The sequence below is a fragment of the Hibiscus syriacus genome, unplaced genomic scaffold (assembly GCF_006381635.1).
Source record: "Hibiscus syriacus cultivar Baekdansim isolate YM2019G1 unplaced genomic scaffold, ASM638163v2 tig00117040_pilon, whole genome shotgun sequence".
Lineage (NCBI taxonomy): Eukaryota > Viridiplantae > Streptophyta > Magnoliopsida > Malvales > Malvaceae > Hibiscus > Hibiscus syriacus.
The window spans coordinates 441,838-459,110 of record NW_024063535.1 but is presented as its reverse complement, the minus strand read 5'-3'; the positions used below and the strand labels follow the sequence as shown (position 1 = coordinate 459,110).

At 32.8% G+C, this 17,273-nt stretch overlaps 1 protein-coding gene across 1 annotated transcript in view; it reads left to right on the top strand.

The window, feature by feature from the left end:
* LOC120197016 (transcription factor MYB4-like) overlaps positions 1-6,284 on the top strand; it is a 32,562-nt gene extending 26,278 nt beyond the window's left edge. Inside the window, exons 3-6 of the mRNA XM_039198665.1 lie at positions 4,686-4,832; positions 4,937-5,066; positions 5,147-5,656; positions 6,009-6,284. Of these exons, the coding sequence (XP_039054596.1) occupies positions 4,700-4,832; positions 4,937-5,066; positions 5,147-5,630 (747 nt within the window). The 5' untranslated portion in view covers positions 4,686-4,699 and the 3' untranslated portion in view covers positions 5,631-5,656; positions 6,009-6,284. The remainder of the gene's footprint in view (positions 1-4,685; positions 4,833-4,936; positions 5,067-5,146; positions 5,657-6,008) is intronic.
* Positions 6,285-17,273: the final 10,989 nt, after the last annotated feature.

Below are 17,273 nucleotides of genomic sequence, written 5' to 3'. Positions count from 1 at the left end.
GACATAACATGTTTTAGGGTTCCCAAACCCTAAACTCCAACAGGCTGGATCAGGTCTGTCCTACGGGCTGGAGCCGTGACTGTGTTGGACTAAAAAAAATGGACACTGGACTTGGACCTGGAAAAGACCAAAACAATAAAATAAAAATAAAATAAATAATAATAATAAATTATATATATATACATAAATATTTTCAAAAACATATAATATATAAATTTTCAAAATATTTTTTTTAAACTATATAATATACGAATGTTTTCAACATGTTTTCAAAAAAAAAATATTATATAAGTTTTCAAAAACGTTTTAAAAATTATATAATATATAAATGTTTTCAAAATGTTTTCAAAACTATAATATATATGTTTTCAAAAATGTTTTCAAGAACTATATATATATAAGTTTTCAAAAATGATTTTAAAAATTATATATTATATATATTTTCTAAAATGTTTTTTTTAAAACTATATATTATATAGTTTTAAAAACTATTAAAAACTATATATTATATACGTAGTTTCAAAATATGTATATATATAAATATGTAGGTACATATAAAAGAAAAAAAATATATATCGACGAAAATTAGTGTCTACACCATGTTAATACAGTTGTATATGGATAATACTTTAAGTAGGTAATAACGGAGTGAAAATCCATAAAACACGAAATATAAACAAATAATACAAAGATTTGTTCAACTCAACCAAATCTCACGTATACATGATTTTATTCAGAGAGGAAACTATTAAAATATTCTCAATACAGAAGACACGTTAACTTGAATCTAACTTCACACTAACTACAAGAGTTTCCATGTACAATATCATCTCACTATTCTTTCCTTTAAATAATCTTCACTACTTAATCTGTGATTGATCACACAGTTAACAACACCCAGAAATGCACATTACAATGTTTATTTCTAAAATAATTCGTGTGAAATACAATAAGGCTCTTTGTTCAACTATTTGAAAATACAAGACGTGTTAAAAATTTAATGTTAAAAAGTGAATTATTTAAAAATGTAGTGATAAAATTAATGCACAGTTAAAGTTTAGTATTTAAAACAGCATCATTTTAGATATTATTAGTCACTCCAAACCGATATTATTTTGTTCACATTATCACAATGACGAAAAAATTGTGCCGATAAAACTTAACAATAAAGTGGTATGATTGAAGTCATAACTAAAATTTAATGTTATAATTAAAATAATTAAAAAAATCAATGGTATAAATGATACACCATCTAAAGTTTAGTAGTATCTGATATAGTTTACTTAAAATGATCAAATCGAGTTCAATCATAGTACTTCAGTGGAGTAATAATTATGTAATTAATAGATGAAAAGTCAGAACTAATTACATATTATTTTAATCTGCACTATATAAGTTTAAACTATCCTTTTACTAACTCATGAATGATATTTATGTTAAATTATAAGATCTTTGAGTGATCCATTTATGTACGTCGTTGCCTCAACTGGTTACACTTTTGCTTATCATGTTATTACTAGTCGATCATTGTTATATTTTATTTATGCTAGTCATTATTGTATTTGTTCAGTATGTATTTAACAAGACGTTATTGACATACTTTTGACAAATGAATATATCATAGATTCAGTCCTACTTTAAAAAAAACGTGAAATAGTAGGAATATACATGATGATTTGAATCCATGAAAACAATTTTTCTCCTAAAAACCTCGATTGAATCCATGGTGAACAATTCATTGGGAAAAAAAAGTTTGAAAATGGTGGTTTACGATGTGCTTTGTTCTACTGGAAACAACATCGTAGAAATCAACTATGGTGATTTGAAAAGAAACAGCATCAGTAGCTATGGCGATTTGAGAAGAAAATATTCTCTCTCTTTTTTTTCCTTTCAAATAGTGATGAAAATGTTCTACTTTTTAAAATGAAAATGAGAGAGAATTTGGAGAAAGAGATTTATTTATGTTTTAACTTAACAAATGCCTTGTCAAAATACCGTTAGCGACTTTAACGATAGAGTGATCAAAATATGAGTAATTTAAAATTTTAGTTATTAAATTAAAAAAATTTAAATGTGAGTGATCAAAATAAGAGTGATGAGAAAATTGAGTGAGAAAATCTAGTAATTTACCCCTTTATTAATTTAATCTCGTCAAATACGGTAAAACACGTTTTAAAGAAATCACACCTTAAAATGACAAAATACTAATAAAAATAATCTTAAAAAGTTGTGACCACACAATCTGGATTAGTCTAGAAACAATATAAGGGTAAAGTAGACGTTAAGTATCATAATAATAATTATTATTTTATTTTAATCATTTAACTATTATTTTTTTAAAGTTATAAATCACGTTATGTTTTAGTTTTATTTTGATTATATATTATTAAAAAATTAATAGAATTACTGACATGACATTTCTAAAAATTTTGTTTTCAACAATGCCGTGATGTTATCGTATGATGACACATCAATATCACCATTAATTTTTTATGATAGATGATCAAAATAAAATCAAAATATAACGTTAGGTATGATTTTAAAATTAAAAAAAATAATTGAGTGATCAAAACGATACTGAAGTAATATTTGAAGTACTAAACGTGTAGTTTATGTCACTTTGAATTTGTGGGGTGTTTTTAATTTATTGACAATATTAATATTTTTCTTGTCTAAAGTTTAAATCTTATTCCACCTCAATTAAAAAAAATGACAATATTTTTATGTTAATATTTTTTGTGATATTTAAGCGGAAACGATTTTTTATGTCATGAGGAATTAATTATCCAAGAAATACTTTCCAAAGCTATTCAAAGTCCTAAAACTTTGGATAGGTTGAAATTTCAGTCGCAAGTCCACTTTCTCTATCTTTCCTTTTTCCCTTTTCTTTTATATTCTATCTTTTCCTTTCTTTTCTATCTTTTCTCGTCTTATTCCCATTAGATATATGGATGGATTAAGGGCAGCGTCACGTATCGTTTAGGGTAGATACGCGTTTATCTTAAAATTTATATTTTTTTTATATTAGTGGTCAATTTTATTAAAAGTTCCACCCTTAAATTTTATTTATATTTACCTCATACAAAAAAATTTATGTTATTAATATATATGTGTTCACCTTAAAAAATATTTCTAAATCTGTCACTAATTAAGGGTACAGATAAAAATTATTGTTCTATCATGTATCCATCTTTAATTGGATATGAATTTTGAGTTAAAGTTGTGTCTGAAACAAATAAATAAAAATTATTTTTTTATTTGATGGATATTATAAAAATTATATTTCTATACATTGTATTGTTATTTTAGGTAAGATCAGAGATGTTTTTCATCCTAACCTCAATCCATTTAAATCTCACTTTTGCTTTTCATTTTGAAAAACTCAACCCTATAATATTCTATATCCAAAATTAATCTTGTTTGAATTAATCTATTATTTATTTAATTCAAAAATAAAAAATAATAATTTTATAAAATGTTTAATAAAAATGTGACAAATGAAATATCTTTTTAATGAATATTGTTTACAGTTTAATAAATAATTTTATATTTTTAGTTCCACTCTTAAATGTTTAAATATTTCAATTTCATCCCTAATCTTTACCTATCAATCTAAATCAGTCCTTAAAATTTTGAACATTTCAATTTCTTCTATTAACTATGACCTTCATTCTAAATTAGTCCATAAACTTTTTGAATATTCCAATTTCATCTAAAAGTATACATATATACTGATCACGTCTCTTGTTAATAAAATCGTTAGACCAAGTTATATTATTATACGTTTTAAAAACAAATTTTAGTTTAAATTATGGTTGAAACTAATTACATATTTGGATGAATTTGGAGATGAAATTGGAATATTCAAATGTTTGGGGACTAATTTAGAAAGAGAATCATAGTTTAGGGATTAAATTAAAATATTCAAAAGTTTAAATATTAATTTAAAATGAGAGTTATAGTTTAGAGACAATTAACTCTTAATCTAATAAAAACCATATATATTCTTTCACTATCTGATTGCCTGTGTATACACTTGACACAGGCCATTCAAATCCCCGTCGTACGTATGAACGATGTATAATTAAGTATTTGAGTGTGATAACTGAATGCCATGGTACTCATGCATATCCATTTAATGTCCTACTTTTCAAGGCAGCATCTACAAATCTACACCACACGATCTATAATTTTTTTTTGTTTACTTTACCACAGATATTTCAGATTTCATTTTTTTGTCTGTATTTTGTCTATAGACTATGAATAGAATAGCACAAATTTACGGTAATTCCTACAGTTGTTTAAATATTTATGAACTTCATATTTTCACTTCATGGAAACTAAAAATTCACCAGACTTTGCAGATATCACGTTTCATCATAATCATGTTCCATCATAATAATGTTTCGTCCAGCTACGTAAATTAAGGGTTTACCCTCTTCCATATACATTTGATTCATGGAGTGGACTCTAGAAAGCGGCTTCCTGGATTTTGATCATCTCATAAGAAGACTAACGAATTTTTATCTATAAAATGGAAATGAAAATGAATAAAAACAATGTTCATAATATTAAATGAGGCAAGAAAACGTGTAACACGTTTTGGTCTAAAGATGGTAGATTATAAATAGCTGCCACTTTGAAGACTCGTGACTGGTGTCAAGGGAGATCGTTAAAAAAAACAGAAGAGAGGGAAAAGATGGTGAGAACACCTTGCTGTGATAAAACTGGACTGAGGAAAGGAACCTGGACACCTGAGGAAGATCGAAAACTAACGGCTTATGTTACCCGATATGGCTGCTGGAATTGGCGTCAGCTTCCCAAGTATGCCGGTAAGCTAGCCAGTATACCTCGCTAGTCAATGCTAACCGTATTATTTTGCAGCGGTACTCTTTACCAACACGCATAATTCGATGTTTGATTTTGTGGGTTTCAGGTCTGGCAAGGTGCGGAAAGAGTTGCAGGCTGAGATGGTTGAATTATCTAAGGCCTAATATCAAGAGAGGAAATTTCAGCAGGAAAGAAGAAGAGACTATCATCAGATTACATGAGTCACTGGGAAACAGGTACTTGCAGCACTTGCATTTGAGCCATAAATTCATATTTGTTAAAAACCATTTTCATAATTAGCGGTTTTACTACGCAGATGGTCTGCCATTGCAGCAGAGTTACCTGGAAGAACAGACAATGAAGTAAAGAACCATTGGCACACAACTCTGAAGAAGCGGTTTAAACAAAAGTCTTCAACACCAAAAGATGGGAAAGATAAGAATGAAGATCCGGAGAAACAAGGAACAAAGCTAAACAACAACGCCAATCGTCTTGTAATCAGTTCCCCAAATCCTCCTTTGATTCTTGAAAGCTCACTGTCATCCCCACAACCAGCCTCGAGCAATCAAAACTCCTCCATCACTACAGATAACAACACAGTTGAATCCAGAAGATTAGACCCAGTTTCAGATAACAATTTGTTTGAAGCATACGAGGCGGATAGTGGAAGTTTCTGGACGGAGCCGTTCTTCTACGATAGCTATGACACGTGGAGTGATATGTGGGCTGAGTTTCCATTACTCGACGATGAAGTCTTATACCCTTTCGGTTTCTACGAGCTTGAAGGGTTCAACCTCTGATTGATTAAAAACAGTAACATAACCAGGTTTCTTGGGTGTTTATCTTACTGTTTGATGTCATGTGTGGGGTCGTAAAGAGTTTTTCTTCTTATCTTTAACGGATAATGAAAATCTAATGAAATAAACAAACAACCAAAAATCTAAGTCTTCCTTCTTTCTCATACTTCAATAAATCTCGATTATATTTTAAATTAACTTTAATAAAAAATTTAATTGTGAGTAATACTATCTCATCACTTTTCTATTTATATAATTTAAGCTTCAAATTTTATCAAACTTTTTATCATTTGATTTTTTTTTAAACAAAATTGTTACTTTGCATTAGAATACGTACACCACTTCTTTTTATCATTTGATTTTGTTGGACATTATTTTCAGGTTGGTGACGCACGTGGTGGGCCTCTGATGTTTATTTAGCAGTGGGTGGAGGACTTTTGCAGTAAAAACATGCATGGTGGAATTAGCGCATTCCCAGCAGTCCTACCTGGTTTATTGTGATTGGAGTTCGTTACTGATTGGTCGGAGATAGAATAATGAAGCGAGGGCAACGTTTCGTGTGGTTTTGTTTGTAGCTTGGGTTTGCTTTTTGTTTTGGATGTGTGTTGTTCCTTTTTGATTTTCATTCGGGGTAGTGTGTAGCTACAATGTTGTAGTCTGTTTCGGACTGTTCTAGTGGTGTTGTTCCTGGTTGTTGTTGTTGTTCTTGTTGTTCCTGGGTTCATGTTGGACCTTCTTCCATCCCAAGATTTACTCTTTTTCCTCTACTTAAGATTAGAGAGGTTTTTTAATGAGATCTTTGGGGTGGTGTATTTTTTGTATTATAATGCAAAGTAACGAATTTTTTATCTTTTATTTACATAAAACTATTAGTTAAAATTTTAAACTAACAAATTACAATAAATTAAGGTGAATAACCAATACCCGATCGCTTGTGTGTGTGTTTTTTAAGAAAGATATAAATGACTCTATTATTGAAAATAAATAAAGAGAAAAACAGCTGAATCTCATATTAGATTTATACAACGTCGTGCATGCATAAGCAATATAACATCATATTAGATTTATATAGCTACTACTTTATTCAACCTTGTACGTTTGGATGCACCCACAAATACGTCTTTTTCTTAAACACAATCGCATAACCACAAGTTGTCAATAGATACTATTATTAAATAAAAATAATGAATATATATTATTTGTTTTGAATAAATATTATTTTTCTTACTTAAATTATTATTCATTTTTAAATTTAGATTTAGATTAATTTTTATTTACGTTATGATAAATCATTTTGAAAATTATAAAGTAATTAATTTTTTAATATTATTATCTGTGTAATATAATTGCCTGGCATGATAATTAAGAATAGTAGATATTTTCACCTAAAATTGCATGTTATGAGATGTGTACGTCGCCATGATGGTTTCGGAGAAATGGTAGGGAAGATCCCAGTTGATTACAGAGAAGGTCGGTGGAATATTTAATGTATGATGAAACAATAATATACATGGGTAAGTCCATGTTCACGTATGTTTTCTTAGGAATTCCTTATGTCAGCAGAAAAAATAAATAGTAGAATATATGAATTGACTCAAAGACTCGGTCCATCACACTGTCGTGATTAGTTAACTAAAGCAAGCTATGTAGTATTTTTAGTAGAATTTTGGTCTATTTGCATGTGATACATGTATTCATTTGATTATTCAACGTTCTCACCCAACGTTTTGGTTGTTGTTTTTAAGATTCTAACCCTCGTTATAATAATATATTTAATCTCTAATATTTAGATATTGTAATTATTGTAATCCATCAAGTAACATCAGTGGTAAAGAGAAATATTATTCTTCCTAGAGTTAGAGGCTCTGAGTTCGAGCAGTTACGTCTGCAAGATATGTGTTGTTAATGGTTAAAAAAGATTCTGAACACCAACAATCAGTTGGTTTAGTGGGATGAGGGACTAGGCCCTTTAAGCAAGGTTAGGGGTTCGAATCATGGCGTTTGCAAATAAAGCAAATTGGGTTGGGAGGGTCGCCCTCGCCTCTATAATACCCGATCTAGATTAGTCGGTCAATAAATCAGATACTAGTGATTAATTAAAAAAAAGATTTTGGACAGATACTATCGTGTAATCACTTCACATTATGGAAAAAAGAAACATATTGTAATTATTGTATAACACCAAAAGTCTTGTTTTTTTTACATTTGTACCCTTATTATATCACTAAATTTCAGAATAACAACCCCCAAGAAGTCCTATACACCACCAAAGATGTTTTGAGTTCAGGTAAAATATTTTTTTATATATTTTAGTTGATACCGGCTAAGGTTAATTTGAGAGAAGGGAACTAAATTTAGATCAAATTGATAAAATTTATAAATGTGAAGTAGTTTTTTCAGACCAAATTGTTAAAATTTACAAAATTAAAAAGTTAAATTTATTAAATTATTAAAAATCAAGATCAGATTGTTAGAATATATAAATATTAAGGACTAAATATGTTATTATGTTAATTTATAAACTGCCACGTCAATAACTTTACTATCATCTTAACAGCCGCTGATTAAACTTAATTAATTTGTAACGTTAGTAATTAAATTTACGATATTTTTAGTTCGGTGACTAAAAAAGCACAGAACCAATAACTGAGTGACTAATAGGATAATTTTTAGTTAGCTGGAATGCTCGTGGTAAAGCGTTGCATGAGAAGGACACTAATACGGTCCCTCCTGCTTATAATTTTGTGAAGATTCATGTTGATGCGGCCGGATACAAGAATTTTTGTTAGGGAATACAAATATGAAAAATTATATTAAGAATTTAATAGTGCGAGATTATAAAATTTCAAATGTATAAAATTAAATAATTCATATAAAATAAAATAAAACTTAATATATAAAAAAAATTAAATTTTTTAGAGAATGTGATCTCACCCTAACACCCCATCGATCCATCCCTGCATAAAGCCACTCCAAGGATCATTATTTGTAACTGTGCAGGTGAGGTTTTGACAACTTGCACACATTAAAAAATAAGAACAATTCTTTTACCACAGAAGTCACTTAGTTTGTATTCTAAAAATTTCAAATAATAATATATTTTATATTTTGTATATTTTTTAATAATATATTTTCACCTCTCTTTAAATTTTAGAAATTTCACCTCTTAAAATTTCAGTACCAACAACCAACCGTGGGGAGCCGTTGGCGCAATGTTGCTCATTTATTATGGTAAGCCTTGTCAAAAGGAAGCAAAATTCAATCTTTCGATTTTTCCTCCCTCCATTTCCAGCAAACAAATACCACGGATTAGCCATTGCAAGGCACGTTAGCCTAGTAGAGATTGGGGCATACAATAGCCAGTAGCCATGAACGAAACATCAAGCTCCCATATTCATCTCTGGCACCCATTCCTTCATTTTCATTTTCTCAATATTTTGTTCTGTTCCTCTGTTATTTGCACAAGGAATTAAGGAAAACTAGGGGGTGCTATTGTCGTGACCACTTTTATGGGCCCACAACCGGGTAGGCACGCTAAGGTCAACCCTGTATAGGGCCTAGTGGCAGGGTACAATAAACTTGTCCTCTTTCCAAGCATTTCAATATTTTAGGTAAGGAGTGGGGGTATGACTTGTTATCCCTTGTTCGAGCATCTCAACGTCTATAGGTAGTATTTATGTTATTTTGTTTTCGCATATATGTAGGGGGTGGACAGCCGGCAGAGTATGGGTTGATCCACAGGTAAAGGTATGTGTCTTGTGAACACCATCGAGGGCCGCCCCTATGGCCTAATCGATGATGTGGGTGAGTCTTCTGTAACCCGATGTTTCTTTTTATTAATAAAACATATTTCTCTTGGAGAAGTCCGGGGGTTGAGAGGTGCATCCGCTATGCCCCACGGGCTCAGATTATTGGTCGAATGACCATATGGCTACAAAGATCTAACGTGATGTTTGTTTCTGTTTGATCAACTATACAAGATAAAGGCTGACTTGGTTGGGAAGCGTCCCTTTCGAGTGCCGCACGGATTATCAACCGAACCAACTAGGCTAAGTCTGTGACACTTGGTATCAGAGCACAGAGGTGCGTGTTCGTTTACTAGAAGCACAGAGGTGCTCATTTTGTTGAGTCAAGCATGATAGTGCTTGTTGCACAGTGGTGCACAAATGCTAAACCTAGCACAGAGGTGCGTGGCTGTAGATCGCAGCACAGAGGTGCTCGGTCGGTTGTAAAAGCATGGAGGTGTTTGAGTTAGATTATAGTACAGAGGTACTCAATCATTCTAATGCACAGAGGTGCCAGATTTTAGACTTAAGCACAGAGGTGCTCAGTCTTTTTTAACTGCACAGAGGTGTCAGTTCTCGATTGAAGCACATAGGTGCTCAATTAGTCTTAGCTACACAGAGGTGTCAGCTCCTGGCTGAAGCATAGAGGTTCTCAGTATTTTTTAACTGCACAGAGGTATCAGTTCTCGATTGAAGCACATAGGTGCTCAATCACTTTTAGTTACACAGAGGTGTCAGCTCTCGGTTGAAGCACAAAGGTGCTCAATCGTTAATTCAAGCACAGCGGTGCTCTTTTCCTTCCTAATTTGGGCACTATTGTGCTTATTTGTGTTGCAGGCATAGAGGCGCCAGTGAGTTATAGAGAATGGTCCGCACACGAAATGGTGGAGCAACAAGCTCTCACAGAGGTATAGAACAGGAAGCTACTGAGCCGATTGTACCAAGAATGGTTCGCACACGAAATGGAGGATCGACAAGCTCTCATAGAGGTGTAGAGCAAGAAGCTATCGAGCCGGTTGTACAGGAGACTGGTTCAGTTAATCGACGAAAGCTAGAATAGATCGAAGCCGCACTAGCAGCCCTTAGAGCTCATATGATCTCTGGTGATCGTATGAGGAGAGTTGAGGAGACCCAAGAGGATTTGCTCAAGATAGTGACTGATTTGGGCAATGAGGCAAGAGATGCCATAGGTGTTATACAACTTGGGTATGATGAGCTGAAGGCTCAAGTCAGTGTGCTTCAGGCAACTGTAGCTAGTTTGACCAAAAACCCTATTGAAAGAGTGGGCGTACGAGCCAATATCCACAATCTTCAACGCTTTGATGGAGCGAGGGATGCTAAAGAGCTTGAGAATTTCTTGGTTGACATAGAGCAGTATTTTTGGGCTATGCGCACGGATTCTGATGAAGTTAAGGTGACGATGGCTTCGATGTATATAGGTGGTGACGCTAAGTTATGGTGGCGATCCAAGTTTAAAGATGGGGTGTGCTCCATTACGACTTGGGATGCGTTGAAGAATGAGTTGAAGACCTCCTTCCTCCCCGAGAATGTAGATTACAACGCTCGTAAGAAGTTAAGGGAGTTGTCCCATACAGGGACTATACGGGAGTATGTGAGAGAGTTCTCAACTTTGATGTTGGATATAAAGGATATGTTGGAAAGGGATAAGTTGTTTCATTTCCTTGAAGGACTCAAGCTGTGGGCTAGACTCGAGTTACAGAGACAGAAGGTTCAAGATTTTACAGTAACGATAGCTGCTGCTGAGTGCCTTAATGATTACAATGATCATCCTGGAAAGCGCAAGACGCCTTCTACGAGTGGAGCTAACACCCAATAGGTTAGTGAGAACAAGTTGGCTCGAGTGGAGAAGACATCGAGTTGGGGAGCGAATAGAAGATTCCCTGGAAGGGACCCCGCTCAAAATAGAGTCCCTACTAGTCCTGGATCGAGCAATTGAGGGAATAAACCCTCATTGAGGTATTTTATTTACAATGAACCTCATCGGGTTACAGAGTATCCACAATGAAGTACTTTTAATGCCATGGTGGCAACAACAAAGGACGGAGAACGAGTAAACGCTCCCACGGGAGATATCGAGCCTAAGCCAGCTAGAACGGGCTCCATCCGATTCATAACTGCATTACAGTCTCAGTTGAGTAACTTAAGGAAAGATCCAGAAAGGGGATTGATGTATGTGAACATCTCAACAAATGGGAAAACCTCTAAAGCTCTAGTCGACACGGGAGCCACAGATACATTTATCTCTCCAGAGGAAGCTAAGAAATGTGAGTTGATTATCACCAAGGAGGTGGGACAAATGAAAGCAGTTAACTCCGCTGCTTCAATGATATGTGGAGGTATGAAGAGGGTCAGTATCAAACTTGGGGCTTGAGAAGGAAGTGTAGATTTCACTATTTCCCACATGGATGATTTTGGCATGGTCTCAGGGCTCGATTTTATGACGGCAGCCCAAGTTATTCCTGCCCCGACATAAAGTTGTTTAATGTTCATGGGGGAGCAGCCATGTGCGGTACCAGCTACGATTCTCACTCGTCTTGGGAAGAAGATATTGTCTGCTATCCAATTTAAGAAAGGGGTGAAAAAAGGGAGCATTCCTTCTTAGTCTTTCCAATTTCCAAAGAGGATGCCAATCCTGGCACGGTGCCAAAGAATGTTCAAGAAGTGTTGAGAGACTTTGAGGATGTAATGCCAGGTGAATTGCCAAAAGAGTTGCCCCCGAGACGGTTGGTGGACCATGAGATTGAATTAATCCCGGGAGTAAAACCTCTTGCGAAGTGCCCGTATCGGATGAGTCCTCCATAGTTGGCAGAGTTGAGGAAACAATCAGATGAGTTACTCCAAGCAGGATTTATTCGACCCTCGAAGTCACCTTTTGGGGCGCTTGTGTTATTCTAGAAAAAACATGATAGGAGTTTGAGATTGTGTGTTGATTATAGAGCATTAAACAAAGTGACTGTCAGGAATAAATATCCTATTTCGTTGATCGCCGATTTGTTCGACCAGCTGAGTAATGCTAAGTATTTCACGAAGTTGGATCTCAGGTCGGGATATCATCAAGTGAGAGTGGCCGAAGGGGATGAGCCAAAAACGATATGTGTAACTCGGTATGGAGCATTTGAATTTCTTGTTATGCCTTTTGGACTAACCAATGCTTCTGCTACTTTCTGCACGTTAATGAACCAGGTGTTCCATTACTATCTCGATAAATTCGTAGTCATCTACTTGGACGATATAATGATATTTAGCATTTCTATGGAAGAGCACCTGGAGCATATTCGGTTGGTGCTGATGAGATTACAAGAAAATCAGTTGTTTGTGAAGAAGGAGAAATGTGTTTTTGCCCAAACACAAGTCCAATTTTTAGGCCACATCATTGAGCAAGGGCGCATTCGTATGGATAAGGAGAAGGTGAAGGCTATCCAGGAGTGGCCGACCCCACAAAATGTTAGTGAGCTTAGATCTTTCCTCGGTTTGGCCAATTATTATAGACAATTCGTGGAAGGTTATTCCCGTAGAGTAAAATTACTCACTGATTTGCTAAAGAAAGGTTGTGAGTGGGTTTGGTCCAAGGACTGTCAAGAGGCCTTTGATGATTTAAAGAATGTGGTAATCAGTGAACCAGTTCTTACCTTGCCGGACCTGGAAAAACCTCTAGAAGTAGAGACAGACGCATCCGACTATGCAATTGGAGGGGTACTCTTACAGGACAGACATCCCGTGGCGTTTAAGAGTATGAAGCTAAATTAAACTGAAGCGAGGTATACGTCTCCAGAGAAAGAACTTCTCGCAGTAATTCATTGTTTGAGGACTTGGAGCCACTATTTGTTGGGTCCAAATTTGTGGTAAAGACCGATAATACAGCAGTTAGCCACTTCCTGATACAACTGAGATTGACAGCAAAGCAGCTAGATGGCAAGAGTTTCTAGCCGAGTTTGACTTTCGCTTTGAGCATAAGGCGGGGGAAAATAATCAGGTCGTTGACGCATTGAGTCGCAGGGCAGATTTGGCAGCACTCGGATGTGTGGCCCATATATCCACTAGTAGAGTGTCCAATGAAATTCGTCAACTCATTGTGAACTTTTCCAAGCAAGATCCGCAAGTGGTGGATCTCATGGAGTTGGTTAAAAAGGGTGTTTTGAAATGCTTTTGGATAGAAAATGGTTTATTGATGACAAAGGGGCCACGAATGTTTGTTCCTCAAGCTGGGAATCTGCGACAGAAGTTGTTAAAGGAATGTCATGATACCCCATGGGCTGGACATCCCGATTGGAGACGTACTGTTGCTTTGTTGGGACAAGGGTATTATTGGCCTCAAATATGCCAAGATGTGATGGATTACACCAAGACATGTCTTATCTGTCAACAAGATAAGGTAGATCGACAGAGGACTGCCTGGTTGCTCGAGCCACTACCGGTACCCACTCGACCTTGGGAGAGTGTCTCCTTGGATTTTATATCACACTTGCCTCGAGTAGGAGATATTGGATCAATTCTGGTGGTAGTGGGCAGGTTCTCGAAGTATGCCACTTTTATACTGGCATCGAAGTATTGTTCGGCGGAAGAGACTGTCAGAACTAATTACATATTATTTTAATCTGCACTATATAAGTTTAAACTATCCTTTTGCTAACTCATGAATGATATTTATGTTAAATTATAAGATCTTTGAGTGATCCATTTATGTACGTCGTTGCCTCAACTGATTACACTTTTGCTTATCATGTTATTACTAGTCGATCATTGTTATATTTTATTTATGCTAGTCATTATTGTATTTGTTCAGTATGTATTTAACAAGACGTTATTGACATACTTTTGACAAATGAATATATCATAGATTCAGTCCTACTTTAAAAAAAACGTGAAATAGTAGGAATATACATGATGATTTGAATCCATGAAAACAATTTTTCTCCTAAAAACCTCGATTGAATCCATGGTGAACAATTCATTGGGGAAAAAAATAAAAAAAGTTTGAAAATGGTGGTTTACGATGTGCTTTGTTCTACTGGAAACAACATCGTAGAAATCAACTATGGTGATTTGAAAAGAAACAGCATCAGTAGCTATGGTGATTTGAGAAGAAAATATTCTCTCTCTTTTTTTTTCCTTTCAAATAGTGATGAAAATGTTCTACTTTTTAAAATGAAAATGAGAGAGAATTTGGAGAAAGAGATTTATTTATGTTTTAACTGAACAAATGCCTTGTCAAAATACCGTTGGCGACTTTAACGATAGAGTGATCAAAATATGAGTAATTTAAAATTTTAGTTATTAAATTAAAAAAATTTAAATGTGAGTGATCAAAATAAGAGTGATGAGAAAATTGAGTGAGAAAATCTAGTAATTTACCCCTTTATTAATTTAATCTCGTCAAATACGGTCAAACACGTTTTAAAGAAATCACACCTTAAAATGACAAAATACTAATAAAAATAATCTTAAAAAGTTGTGACCACACAATCTGGATTAGTCTAGAAACAATATAAGGGTAAAGTAGACGTTTAGTATCATAATAATAATTATTATTTTATTTTAGTCATTTAACTATTATTTTTTTAAAGTTATAAATCACGTTATGTTTTAGTTTTATTTTGATTATATATTATTAAAAAATTAATAGAATTATTGACATGACATTTCCAAAAATTTTGTTTTCAACAATGTCGTGATGTTATCGTATGATGACACATCAATATCACCATTAATTTTTTATGATAGATGATCAAAATAAAATCAAAATATAACGTTAGGTATGATTTTAAAATTAAAAAAATAATTGAGTGATCAAAACGATACTGAAGTAATATTTGAAGTACTAAACGTGTAGTTTATGTCACTTTGAATTTGTGGGGTTTTTTAATTTATTGACAATATTAATATTTTTCTTGTCTAAAGTTTAAATCTTATTCCACCTCAATTAAAAAAAATAAAAATGACAATATTTTTATGTTAATATTTTTTGTGATATTTAAGCGGAAACGATTTTTTATGTCATGAGGAATTAATTATCCAAGAAATACTTTCCAAAGCTATTCAAAGTCCTAAAACTTTGGATAGCTTGAAATTTCAGTCGCAAGTCCACTTTCTCTATCTTTCCTTTTTCCCTTTTCTTTTATATTCTATCTTTTCCTTTCTTTTCTATCTTTTCTCGTCTTATTCCCATTAGATATATGGATGGATTAAGGGCAGCGTCACGTATCGTTTAGGGTAGATACGCGTTTATCTTAAAATTTATATATTTTTTATATTAGTGGTCAATTTTATTAAAAGTATCCACCCTTAAATTTTATTTATATTTACCTCATACAAAAAAATTTATGTTATTAATATATGTGTTCACCTTAAAAAATATTTCTAAATCCGTCACTAATTAAGGGTACAGATAAAAATTATTGTTCTATCATGTATCCATCTTTAATTGGATATGAATTTTGAGTTAAAGTTGTGTCTGAAACAAATAAATAAAAATTATTTTTTTTATTTGATGGATATTATAAAAATTATATTTCTATACATTGTATTGTTATTTTAGGTAAGATCAGAGATGTTTTTCATCCTAACCTCAATCCATTTAAATCTCACTTTTGCTTTTCATTTTGAAAAACTCAACCCTATAATATTCTATATCCAAAATTAATCTTGTTTGAATTAATCTATTATTTATTTAATTCAAAAATAAAAAATAATAATTTTATAAAATGTTTAATAAAAATGTGACAAATGAAATATCTTTTTAATGAATATTGTTTACAGTTTAATAAATAATTTTATATTTTTAGTTCCACTCTTAAATGTTTAAATATTTCAATTTCATCCCTAATCTTTACCTATCAATCTAAATCAGTCCTTAAAATTTTGAACATTTCAATTTCTTCTATTAACTATGACCTTCATTCTAAATTAGTCCATAAACTTTTTGAATATTCCAATTTCATCTAAAAGTATACATATATACTGATCACATCTCTTGTTAATAAAATCGTTAGACTAAGTTATATTATTATACGTTTTAAAATCAAATTTTAGTTTAAATTATGGTTGAAACTAATTACATATTTGGATGAATTTGGAGATGAAATTGGAATATTCAAAAGTTTGGGGACTAATTTAGAAAGAGAATCATAGTTTAGGGATTAAATTAAAATATTCAAAAGTTTAAATACTAATTTAAAATGAGAGTTATAGTTTAGAGACAATTAACTCTTAATCTAATAAAAACCATATATATTCTTTCACTATCTGATTGCCTGTGTATACACTTGACACAGGCCATTCAAATCCCCGTCGTACGTATGAACGATGTATAATTAAGTATTTGAGTGTGATAACTGAATGCCATGGTACTCATGCATATCCATTTAATGTCCTACTTTTCAAGGCAGCATCTACAAATCTACACCACACGATCTATAATTTTTTTTTGTTTACTTTACCACAGATATTTCAGATTTCATTTTTTTGTCTGTATTTTGTCTATAGACTATGAATAGAATAGCACAAATTTACGGTAATTCCTACAGTTGTTTAAATATTTATGAACTTCATATTTTCACTTCATGGAAACTAAAAATTCACCAGACTTTGCAGATATCACGTTTCATCATAATCATGTTCCATCATAATAATGTTTCGTCCAGCTACGTAAATTAAGGGTTTACCCTCTTCCATATACATTTGATTCATGGAGTGGACTCTAGAAAGCGGCTTCCTGGATTTTGATCATCTCATAAGAAGACTAACGAATTTTTATCTATAAAATGGAAATGAAATGAATAAAAACAATGTTCATAATATTAAATGAGGCAAGAAAACGTGTAACACGTTTTGGTCTAAAGAT